The 13191-nt window shown below is 43.4% G+C and overlaps 1 protein-coding gene across 1 annotated transcript in view; it reads right to left on the minus strand.

Moving 5' to 3' along the window:
- The window catches only part of SLC26A9 (solute carrier family 26 member 9), a 73708-nt gene that overhangs the window by 35136 nt on the left and 25381 nt on the right, over positions 1–13191 (minus strand). The window contains exons 3-7 of the mRNA XM_056867725.1: positions 9530–9669; positions 8038–8148; positions 7439–7614; positions 3383–3547; positions 2112–2264 (exon numbers count right to left, since the gene is read on the minus strand). Coding sequence (XP_056723703.1) covers positions 2112–2264; positions 3383–3547; positions 7439–7614; positions 8038–8148; positions 9530–9669 — 745 coding nt within the window. The remainder of the gene's footprint in view (positions 1–2111; positions 2265–3382; positions 3548–7438; positions 7615–8037; positions 8149–9529; positions 9670–13191) is intronic.

Genomic DNA, 13191 nt, shown 5'->3' on the forward strand with positions numbered 1-13191 from the left:
CCCGTAGGGTTTTCAAGACAAGAGACATTCAGAGGTGGTTTGCCATTGCCTGCCTCCACATAAGCTGAAAGAGTTCTGAGAGGACTGTGAATGGCCCAAGGTCACCCAGCAGGCTTCATGTGGAGGAGTGAGGAATTGAACCCGGTTCTCCAGATTACAGCCCAGCGCTCTTAATCATTACACCACGTTGGCTCTCTTGTTTGCTAAGATTTAATTCTAGTCAAACCTTTTCTTGCCCGGGATGGTGACACCTGCTCAATAGTGTGAAAACAGCCAAAAGGCACTTCCAGGCAACTAACAAATACACTCCCCACTACTTTTTATCCATTGTGCAATACATTTATCCACTATTCAATACTTCTGCTATTTGGAAGAAAAGAACTGCTGCAGGGAGTTGCTTTCCCGCTGTTCTCTGCCTTATGCACAGTGGGTTACAACAATCCCAATAGTTTTTTCTGAAAGGTACAAACAGTATATGCAGAGCATGTGTGCATGGAAGGAAGGGGGGGTGAAGCATGCTGCTCTTTCTACTGCTAGATGAGCATTCCAATTCTCAAACCTAAAAGCATTTATTGAACCCAGAAATAAAGTATGAAGAGAAATTGTTTCATAACAGTATTCTACAAAAGACAGAGGTTGTAGTTCATCAATGCTACAATCTCTTGGGTGCATGTACGCAGCCATTTTCCACAAAGGATTTGTGTTTGGCATGCCTGGGAGGTTCCACAGTACAATCTTTTTGTGTTGCTTTTTGCATTCAACAGCAAGCAGAAGTGTTTATTGTTTATGATAACATGTTTATTATATGTATATATTTTTCTTTTTCTTTGATGTAATTGTAATTGTTGCTGGGATATGGCTTTTCTTTTTCTCTTTTTCTCTGCTCTGTTTATATTTTATAAAATAAAATCTTTTTTAAAAACACAGCAAGCAGAAGTGAAACACTGGTTCCAAACAGCACTTACTTAACATATAGTGCTGTATTTGCCATAAAAATCTTTCACCATAGCAATATATCTTTTCAGAAGTATGTCTCTTTCAGTAAAGGTTATACTTCTCCCAACATCTGACCAACGGAGCTTTGACTTTTGAAAGCTCATACCCTGAAAATCTTGTCGGTCTCTAAAGTGCTACTGGAATCGAATCTAACTTCTCTAAGCAATTTTTTGCTCCTTTGTTTTAAGCTAATTAATTACTTCCTGTTATCTTGGGACCAGTGATTCTCTCAGTTTACTCCTGTATTAATGGCTAATTTTTTGTTGCCAGTGGGGTGTTAAGTACTACTTTTTACTCTGTATTCAGCTGAAGTCACTGCTTATCCCAACAATAATACTGATGACTGCAAAAACATAGTAGTACAACAAACAAACAAACAAACAGCAGTGGCTTTGCCTATCTACAAAGTGAAAAAGCCCTCTACACCTGAAACAAGAACTGAAAATTTAGAGTTGATTCATAAATGCCAAGAGAACTGCAAGAGAATCAGAAATTAATTAACTAAGCAGGAAGAAGAAGGAAGGAAGGAAAATTTAAAAGGACAGTGGCCCTAAGAAACCTCAATAGAGCTTTGACTGTCCATACTGGCCAGCACAGTATTACAGCTGCACTTATCAGGTCTGAAAAAAGAGAAATGTCACACTGAAAACAAAGAAGGCAACAGATTGCAATCATAATAACTGTGTATTAAATTAAACGAACAATAATGGGAATTCCAGATTACGGCAGATCTACCCATCATCCTCTCTGGTGGCATCTTCCCAGCAACTAAATATTGTTGTCTAAGGGTTGCATTACTGCAGCAACAAAAGGAGTGCTTGGGTAAGGATTTTTGGCTTCTCCGCCACACATTTATAGCACAAATTGGGGGGGGGGAATCCAAACATTTAGAAGAGCTGCAAAGAAAGTCTGCTGTGATCAGAAACATGCCAATTTCCTCATCCTGAACCAGAGAACTTGATGTTGATATCTCACCCAGAAGGAACTTACAACATTCATTTCTTCTTTGAGAGCATTTTAGTCCGTTCTGCTATCTGAAGAGTCTTATCTCTACATCTGAAGAGGCTCAAGGACTCAGAAAATTGGAGGAAGGAGAGATTTCAGGAACTACTTACTATAATGATTTCCATGGGGATAGGAACTCGAATCTTTTTCATGTATTTCATATTCAGCTCTTTCACAATGATCAGGAGCACCGTGCTGACCAAGGCAAACACCAGGGAGGCCACGTTGGTCTTAGGCAGGCTTTTGCAAATATCAATAAACGTCTTAAGGAAAGAGGAGAAGAGGGTTAAAGCAACTGAAAGAGATCTTTAAAACATCAGCAAAGAAATGCCATGATGTGTGCTATGCTCTTCCAGGCACAAAGATGGCACCTGAGTGGACTATTTAGCCTAGTACCCTATAATTCACATTATAATCCAAAGGAGCAACAAGAAGGCCTAGTCTTACAGTATGTATTAATTATAGGATCTGTAAGTAGGTCTTGACCAGACAGGATGCATTTAGTCTGGCTTGTTGTTTCCAACGATGGCACACAACGGAGACTTCAGAGAAAATTCAAGAGGTTCACAGCAGGCAACGGTAACTTCATAACTCCAAAATGGCTAATTCTGCTAATCCCTTAATTAAAATTTGGTAGACTTCAGAGTGATTCTCTATTATGTATCTCCCTTTCCTACTGTCACAAGACTTTGAGAAATCTCATCTACTTTTAAGAGCAGCCTAAACCGGAAATGTTTCCCTTCTACCATCACGCAAAATGGTACTGGGGGAAAGTACAAGTACTAAAATTCAGCCTTTATGGGAGCTCTGGCAGCACCTGCATTATCTCTTTTAATATTTCTGCTTTCTTAACCTTATTCAATCCAACTGACTGGAAATAAGATCTTTTTTTGCATAAATATTTGCATAAATATTTAGTTCATTTGTTCATGTTTTTGGGGGGAAAGGAGAAGAGAAGTGTTTCATATCATTTTAAACCACTCATTATTGTATTTAAAATATTCACCACATTTATACAACAAACCAGCTTTTCCAGGCCTTGGTCTGTGTTCATTTAGCTGGAAGAGAAGCTCGTTCACATGTGTCCAGATTTATTTGCATATTGCTATATCATAAATAATGCTAGGAAAAGTTGAAGGAAAAAAGGAGGACTCAACAGGAGATGGATTGACTCTTTAAAGGAAGCCACGGCCCTCACTCTGCAAGACTGCAGCAAGGCTATTAATGATAGGATGTTTTGGAGGCCATTAATTCATAGGGTAGCCAGAAGCCAGAAGGGACTTGATGGCACTTAACCCCCCACCGCCCACACACACACACTCATATAAACAGATGGTGTCTGGGGGGAAATAATATCATCAGTCCCTGAGGGCTCACTCACATAGACAATGGCCAGGGGCCCTGTGTAGGATGCAATTGTCACACCAACAATGTACTTGAGCACCGAGATGAGGATCTGTAGGCCAGCTGCTGTCATGAAGCCCCTGATGAAGGATTCAGAAAGGTAGATAGCGACGAAGCCGAACTGTACAAATCCCAGGCATATCTGCAGACAGAAACACAAGTCACATGGAACGGTGAGTGGGGCCTCTCCTAGGCACATCCTGCTGTTCATACACGAAAACAATCTGGTGTGTGGAAATGAACAGAATAACTGTTCCCAAAGGGATTTCCCCCGGTGTAGGAGTATGGCACAAAGCCGATGCATATAATTCCTCCCTCTTGCTGCTTGTAGGATGAGGTAAGAGAAGATGAAGTAGGGCAGAGATATTCCTGGGACACACCAGTATTTAGCTGTAGTTTAATCCCAGGAAATAACATCCCTGTTACCTCTGGGACTTGCTTGGAAATTTAGAACAATTCCACATATTCTGTGACAAATGTGGAAGATGCAGGAAGGTTCACTTGGATAGGAAAGGTCAAGGGAGCGCATATAGCAATGGTGACCATAGAGTTTGGAAGATTAGAGAATAGCAGTTGAATGGCAGAGAGAGGAGACAGCAGAGAGACCAAGGCAATGAGAGGAAAACCAGGATGGGTTCTGATATCCTGATTGTTAAAAAATTAAATTTGTGGATTGGAGAAAAGGGAAACCCTGAGGTGTGCGGGACTGAACAGCCTTGAAGAGTAGGTAGACAAGTAGCCTTACCCATGGAGTCATCATGGGTTCAACACAACCTTATAATCCCCTGGCAACTATACACATATGGTTTTAGGAAATAAACAAAGGCAGGCAGTTGGGCCATCCTGTGGAAATTTAATTATTCTTATAAAATTGTGGTCCTCTCTTTTTTAACAACCTTGTTTCCTTGGGTTTCTGAACACTCGTCCGAGATCACTGGACAAACAAACTGTAGCTTATACATGCCACACAGCATGGCACACCAGTTTCATGAAACAAACCCATATAATATGGATGATATAGATGAATGAACATATCCATGGAGGATAGGTCTATCAGTGGCTACTAGCCATTGTGACTAAAGGGAACTTCCACATTCAGAGGCAGTAAGCTTCTGAATACCAGTGCCAGGAGGCAACACTAGGGGAAGTCCTCGGTCTCTATGCCCTGTTGATGGCCCTCCAGAGTAACTGTGTGAGACAGGATGCTGGACTAGATGGATCACTGTCTGATCCTGCAGGGTTTGTCTTATGTTCTTATGCTTTATTACCTCAGAGATCTGATATAATCAGGATTCCCAGAGGTGTATACTTGGGCATTTAAAGAAGCGTATACATGCATGTATTTCTTCCACAGTTTACGTGTTTGCTGCAGGAAACACTGATGTAATAACAGGACACTGTTGAATGGAGCTGCCTTTTTTAACACACTAAGGTCACTAGGGGTGGTCACTAGGGGTGTGGAGGGGGGAGGTAGTTGTGAATTTCCTGCATTGTGCAGGGAGTTGGACTTGATGGCCCTGGTGGTCCCTTCCAACTTTATGATTCTATTATTCTATGATTCTAAGGCTGCACTCAGACAGTACAATCCAACCAGAACTTGTTCATGACAATCACAACCCTGTTTTTATTGTTGTGTTTCTATGCTCCTTATCTCCCCCGCAGGATGTATAAAAGTGGGCATTTATTCAAAGTGTGTGATTCTAAACCAGGAATAAACCATGTGTTACATGGCTAGTTATTTGGAAATACATGAGCCCGATTTGTTGTCATTTGCACATAGGTGTGATGAAGAATTAGAGTTAGATTGAAGATTTCTGTCTTCCATTGCAGCATACTTTTGAGGGGAGGAGGGAGGAAGGAGCCCAACATTGAGCCATCCTCATCATGAACAACTTCAAGTTGAGTTCACCAACTAACTCTTTGGGGCATTTTTCATGGTAGATTTTGCTTCTGTTTTGCCACGGACTAAAAAAACACACGATTTAAATGTTTTTTTCATGGCCGCGATTTATCCCTGTCAATCTCGATGTAGTTTTGGTTTTTCATGGGAACAAAGCACGCTGTATTTGACAACGGTTTGGTCTGTCCCTTTTGCAGGAGGCCTCCCCTTCCAACAGGCTCATTGTTTATGCCTGCCCCCAGCTCCACCCCAACTCCGCCCAGCAGATTACCTCGTGCGGTTCACCAGCCCCAGCGCAAAAAACAAGCACCAGTCCCTCTGGTCTCCTCCATTTTTCTTCCACCCTCGCTCTGTTCTGCTTTGGGAACAGTCAGATTCCAAATTGGGGGGGGGGGCGGCAAGCAGCGCTTTCCTCAAAGCTTCCCTCTATTTTCTATAGGTTTGGAACCCATTACCCTTTAATGATAGACAAGATTGGGGGGGGCAGGGAATCCATGTACCCAGAGAAGTGTTTAGCTGAAAGTGGGAATGGCGGGGGGGGGGGGGAGAGGAAAGAAGGCCCCTGGCTTGCGCGCCGGCCATGATCTGGCCACAGTGCATCGATAGAGAGGAGGGAGACCCAGAGCAGGCTGGCCGCCCCTCTTCAGAAGAGTGATGGGAGGGAGTTTTGCCTTGGGTTTTCCGCTCTCAGGATGCACATTTTTCCCATCCGAATTCTCAAAAATCCCCCCTCCCCACTGGGGTAGAGGGGCATGGCGGGAGGGGGAAGAGGAAAGAAAGCCCCTGGATTGCGCGCCGGCCATGATCCAGCCACAGTGCATCGATAGAGAGGAGGGAGACCCAGAGCAGGCTGGCCGCCCCTCTTCAGAAGAGTGATGGGAGGGAGTTTTGCCTTGGGTTTTCTGCTCTCAGGATGCACATTTTTCCCATCCGATTTCTCAAAAATCCCCCTCCCCACTGGGGTAGAGGGGCCAACAGCCCCTTCCCTTGAACATCCCCCCCACGGGTCCAGCTGCCCTAGACCGAGCTGCCACCCCCAGAGCGCGAGGAGCACATGGCGTGGCCCCGCCAGTCTCCCCCTGGAGCCGTCCGTCCAACGTCCCCCTGGGCTTGGAGGTGTGGGCCCAGCTCCAAGGCCCATCCAGGGCGGGGAAGGCGTGCCGCCTGCCCGCCCGCCAGCCTCCGGGACGGAGGGAGAGAAGTGCCAGGACTCTAGGCAGGCAGGCAGGCAGGCAGGAAAAGGGGCGGTATTCTTGTCCGAGCGCAAAACTCCCCCAGCCAATCACCGTTCTTGGGGGAGGAGAAAGGAGACGCGAAGCAAACATTTTTTCATGGGCATCCGAGCAACAAAACACGCTTCTACTGGAAAGTACGGCTCAGAAGTGGTTTGGTTTGCCACTGACATAACGCGGCTTTTATACCTCTATCAGGGAAAAGCCGGCTCTGCAGTGAATAACCAAAATTTGACTCCGACGCAAATCAGCGTCGAAACAGCAGCAAATCTCCGTGAAAAATTCCCCTTAGTCTGGCCCTCAAACCAGCACCAAATATGGTGGACACAAAAATCCATCTATTCCTCTTTCTCTGACTAAGAACAATGAAAATTCACTCTATAACTATGAATGTGGCACTGTACATATATAATTTTTTTTCAACTGCATATGTTGCCTGGCAGAACAGTCCTAAGCAGAGTTAGACCCGTCTAAGTCCGCTGAAGTCAATGATCTTAGAAGACTGTAACTCTATATAAGACAGTACCGCAGGAGACTGCAAAATTGCATGATTCTGAGCTTTGCTAGTTAGTGAAGAATTTGGATCTCTTTTCCCCCTCATCTTAGCACACATTAATACTTTGGCCTCAAAATCAGCGGATCGTTTCATGCAGGCACAGACAAACAAACAAACAATATGCAATGCCAAAGAACTGTTGTGAAAGAAAATGGATGAAGATCCCCAACCCCCACAAACCCTACTGATCAATTAATGGTTTTTAGCAATAGATTCAGTTGTTCAAAATGCTGATACGGTCTTCCCTTGCCTTCTCATCAGTACCGTTTAGGGGCAGCCACTGTCCATCTCCATGCAAGACCACCTGAACATTCTACAGACTTCTACATACAGGGGCATCCTGACCTGTATTACGGCTGTCAAACAAGCCAATGTTGCAGAGATCTCCAGTCTGGCTGCTTCCATGGCTGTGTGGTTAATCATTGTCTCCTTGGCCGTGTGATTAAAGTACTGGAATTCATAGTCGGGAGCCAGTTCATGGCAGACATTCCCCACAATAATACTGATGACTGCAAAAGTCCCTGCAACACACACAAAAATATTGGCTTACATTTATGCAGAGCACCTTCTCATGTGTGCTGGGACAGAATGAGGACTATGACTCCTGTATGGCTGAGGACTATGAGTCTGTATAGATCTACAGCCTAGGCTGTAATATCTAGGCACTTATTTATCTCTGCATATTGTATAGGTGGCATCCATTTGCAACAGGTGACAGCTAATTGATTGACAAATACATTAACAGGGCCATAGACCAGTGTTTCCTCAGCCTCTCAATTGTTCCATTAAATGGGCTTTTCAATTATCTCATTAATGCAGATGGGACACCAAACCCAAAGGAGCGTGTGTGGGAAACACCAGATAAAAACTGGTGTAGGTACAGAAAATACTTTCAGCTTGTATGCGTGTGCAGTGTATTCATGGAAGTGGAAAGAGGACCGTACCTGGGACCATCTGATGTATTCCACCTAGCAAGAAATATGTTATCAGAGGGAAGAACGAAGAGTAGAGCCCATTGATGGGAGGTAAATTAGCCAGCAGAGCAAAGGCCATGCCTGAAAAATACAATGAAAAGCACATCAGATCTTACATCCTAAAGCTTGGTCAATTATTCCACTTTATTCATTATGCAAATAAACTGATAGTATCTGTGATGCTGGGCCTTCCGATGGCCCCCATTTAGAAGGAATCTTGTTCTTAGTGCGTACAAATTAATCATTGCACTAAGCTTAACAGGCACCATCAGTCTACCAGGGGGACATCTGGTGACATCTTCTGTAGGGAAGGAGTTAGGAATAGTGTCATGTAGACGATAGAAATAATACCTACAAACATTCACACTCAACAACCAATATGATGACATTAATGGTCTGCCATAATCATATGAGAAAGTTATACGTTTGGCCATATACAGCAAGTTACATGTACAGCCAAGACGCCTGTATAGATCCATGTTTCAGAGCTCTGGTTCATGCATTTAAAAGTACCCCCAGGTGAAGCAGCTCCATTGCTATAGCTGCACATGGATAATAACATTTGACCTGGGGTGTTCACACTGATGCTTGATTCCCAGAAGATCCTGAATATGCAGTTTTTCTGGTCCCCATTTTTTAAGGGAGAGAAATTGTATGTATGGGCTTTCTAGTAGATGCAGTACCCTCCCTAGGGTCAACATGGGATTAACTGGTCACTTAGGTACTGAGCAAAAAACTTTTACACTCCTATGATTAACATTTGAGGGGACCATTTTTTACCAGCTTCATGTTGTCATTAGACAAATTGGTTATATAGGCCTGGTCTTTGGTCTGGTTATGCCATAGCTAGGAATGGCAGAAATAGGGTGGATTGTTCGTGAAAGGGCTAATTGCTAAACACCCTTTGGCAAACTACCCAGACTACTAAACTATGATTTACCCAAAGACTGCACAACAAGCAAACATTAAGCCAAGATGAACACAATCCCAGCATGTTGCTGAGGGTCATGCACATGGTTCCCTCCTCACATGGAGAATCCTGGTCAGAAATCAACTCTAGTTTGTGGAGGGAAAACTGCATGCCAGTATTGGTATGTTAGTCTCCAACTACAGTTAGGTTCTAACTAGGAATCTACATGCAAAAAGCAGTCCTTAGTACCACTGGGTTGATAAAGTACCCTAATGATCAGTGGGAGACTAGAAACCAGGCATGAGTATAAGCCAAGTTACTAGCTGGGTTCATGCACATTTTGTCTTGTTGTGATATCTGAATTCAGCAAAACCAGTGGAGTAGGATATTCATTTATTTGTTATTTATAGTCAGCCTTTCTCACTGGGACTCAAGACAGATATTCTACACAATTGTCCTGAAGAAACTACACAATTTAACATTTGAATAACATTTATTTTATTAATCTATATCCTGCTTTTTGACAATATGGACATAGCAATATTATCGCACCTTGAGGCACTTGAATAGTTCCAGCACTAATACCACCAAGAACATCAGGCACTATGTAATCTTTGATTTTGTATTTCGGGAGCCATAGGAGGATGGGAAACAAGCTGTACATGATAAGCTTGAGCCTGGATGGCGAACATCTAGAGAAGGAACAGAATGCAGACACGGAATTAGTATCAGGAAGCACTGACATTAGGTTTCTGAGGTAAATTATAAAAGGATTGGGTCACCCGTTCTTAGAGCAGCCAGAGCAAAGAACTGCTGCTAATTTTCTGCACCAACACTGTGCTGGAATGACGAACAGCAGGCCCACAGGGCAAATATGTATTACTTCCTTTAAGCACAATTGCCCTCTCATTGTGTTTATGACACTGATAGATCACACCTCATTATCCCAGCATCTCTCAAGTGATGATATCTGGATATGTTCTTGCTGATAATTGCACAGCTTTGTTTTTACATAGCAACTCAGCAAAGTTAAAGTCTTGAGGTCTAAATGAAATTTTTATTAAAATCATTACAACCTGGGCTTTCCCCCTGGATACTATACACAATGGCTTGGATCCTATGAATGACTTCCTCTTCCTCTAAAACTTCCATTTGTGCAAGATTAGTGGTTTTCACTGGGCCCTTGCACAAATGATAGAGGAACATTCTCCGTGGTAGAGATGATCTTGTGTGAATGGAAGTCATTCATAGCATCCAAGCTAATAAATATCATAAGCTACCATATTATTGTCTTCGTACAGCTTACCGTAATCAGTGAATTAGCCCACAGAACAAAATAAGCAGTCCTTTTGTAGCCTCTTTCAGTAACGAGTGACACCCGCTCATAAGAAACCAACAGGCCATAAATTCACATGTGCAATACAGTCCTGTGCAGGCCTACTTGGAAGTAAGTCAGACTATGTTCAAAGGGACTTACTCCCCTATAAGATTGCAATCCCTGTAAGACTAAAGTGCTTAACAGCCTAATCCTATACATGTTTATTCAATGGGACTTCCTCCTCCCCAGTAACTGTGTATATGATTGCAGTCTAGTGATGCTAATCTACCCTACACTGACTGGACAAGGATAGAATTGCTACCAAATACTCTTTGCCACCATAACTTCCAAGTTACAACTATGCCATCATAACTCTGTAGGAAGGAATAAACTGACAGATGTGGAGATCAGAAGAACAGTCAGCTGTATTAATCCTATAGTCGCCCAAGTTTTGGCTCCTCTACTAGAATAAAGTAAAAACAGCAAAACTGCAGCTGTATCTAATTGAATCTCAGTTGGAGGTAATGAACAGCTCCTGAAGACTCAAGGCCCATGTCTCTTTCTCTGCCCCCCTCCATCACAACAGGGAATAAGATTCCAGCTCACTCAGAAATTAATCATCATGGTTCAACATCAGGAATCTATAAATCCCAGAAAGAGAACACAGCTCACGTATATTAAGATGTAACAACTGGGTCTGTAAGGGAAAACTGTAAACACTGCCTTTCAACCTAAATTTCCAAAATGGAAATACTCCAATATTGGCCCTGCTGGCCAAACTGCTACCTCTGCATATACTTCCTTGCAGGATAGGCATCATACTGTACAACAAGCCTGAATGACCGAAGGGAGCAACTTCTACCTCCCTGCAATGGTTGTGTAAGTACTGTTCCGGCAGCAATATATTCTCCTAGAGACATCAGTAGGAATACCTGGTGAACGCACACTCAGTGCGAAAGTGGGGAGTAGGGCAGAAGTAGAATCAGTGGGAAAACCAGCAGGTGATGAAACTCTTTCTCAGTTACTCGTCCATAAACTCCTAAATGAGGACCTGTCTGTTACTCAATACTATTGCCATGTTTCCATAGCCAGATGAGTAGCCATTCAACATGCATAGAGGTAAAAGGGTTCCCTATTCTTACCCCTCTCTCAGGTCTGCAGAGAGTGGGGAACCTCTTTGTCCTAGCAGAGCTCTTGTGCCTTTGAAAGTAGTTCTGCCAACAATTATCTAACAGGCGCAGCAGTACCCAGAGGTAGCCAAGAGGGCTCTTTCCTCACCCTGCTTTTTTTTTTCCATTTCAGCTTTCTTCAAAGTTGGACAAAAAATTGGAGGAGGGCCCAAGCAGTTCTCGAGCACCATATCCAGAACAGCTGACTGGCTGCATCTTGTCCAGTCTAGCCATTGGAGCACCAGCTATGGTTGAGGGGGCAGGATCCAACAGCTCACTGTCCCTTGGTTACCGGTATCATGGAAAACCATACAGTTGGGCTACATGTAGGTGTGAGATAGATAACAACATCTAGTGAAAAATAACCAGCAACTATCAGCAATCAACCAGTGTAAATGGGCGGGCATGGCTGTAATTGGAAACGAACTCATCAGCTTCAATGCATAGCTAATTTGCGGGTGTCATGAGGAGCGATGTTGTGGTTCATGGATGGCAATGGAGTTGAAAGCGGCCATCTTTGTTGCTAAATTGCAACTTTCCCTCCAAACTGCTTTTGATATTGTTGCTGGGAGGATGCAGTCCAGTGTAAATGCCTGTTCTGATGAGGTCATTATACTTGTACGATAAGTAGGGTTGCCAACCTCCAGCTGGTTACAATTTATAAAAAATACTCGGATTGCACAAATAGTTAGTCAAGGAGAGCAATCACTATGGCTATATACAAAACCCATAGGAGACCAAAATTACACAGAATAAATTTCTTATTAGTGCTTTGTTTCTGCACAACTGATCGCCAGGCGACAGAGATTAGTTCCTCTGGAGAAAATGGCCGCTTTGGCAATTGGACTCTATGGCATTGAAGTCCCTCCACTCTCCAAACCCTGCTCTCCTCAGGCTCCACCCCCCAAATCTCCAGGTATTTCCCAACCCAGAGCTGGCAACCATAATGATAAAGTTGGCCTGCCCTTTGTATGAGTTTAAGCATTCCAAACACCTTGTCCTCATAATTATTGAGCAAAATGTTGATGAAATTAAGTTATCATGTAATGCTTCTACTATGGGCTCAAGCCCTGAGTATATCTCAGTCTCCTTTTTGGAACTTTGTGATGGTGGATTAACCAATAACTGAAATAACTGCCTTGCAAAATCATGGGATCAAGGCGTTCCTGATCGAAATATTAAGTACTCCACACCACCAGTTTGTGTGAACACATGAACACATGAAGCTGCCTTATACTGAATCAGACCCTTGGTCCATCAAGTCAGTATTGTCTACTCAGACTGGCAGTGGCTCTCCAGGGTCTCAGGCTGAGGTCTTTCACATCACCTACCTGCCTAGTCCTTTTAACTGGAGATGCTGGGGATTGAACCTGGAAACTTCTGCATGCCAAGCAGATGTTCTACCACTGAGCCACGGCCCCTCAGTTGTGAATCACTACTGCTTTAGCAGCTTGCAGGCATGTTATCCAGACTGGCATGAAGGCTTCAGCCTCAATTGACGTTGCAGATGCCATATAAAATTCATCGTCTCTACTATCCACTCTTACAGTGCACAGACTTTTCTGCTCACCAAAATGGTTTATGCCAGAAAAGGTGTTATTCATTTACAAAAGGTGGCAATGACTAATGCCTTCTAAATACTTCCTAGCATTAATATATCCATACATTGGTTGCTGGGTGACGTTTTCTTGAGTCTAAAGTGGCACTGTTCTGAGCACCTGTGAAGG

This window comes from Euleptes europaea, chromosome 2 (genome assembly GCF_029931775.1).
Source record: "Euleptes europaea isolate rEulEur1 chromosome 2, rEulEur1.hap1, whole genome shotgun sequence".
NCBI lineage: Eukaryota > Metazoa > Chordata > Lepidosauria > Squamata > Sphaerodactylidae > Euleptes > Euleptes europaea.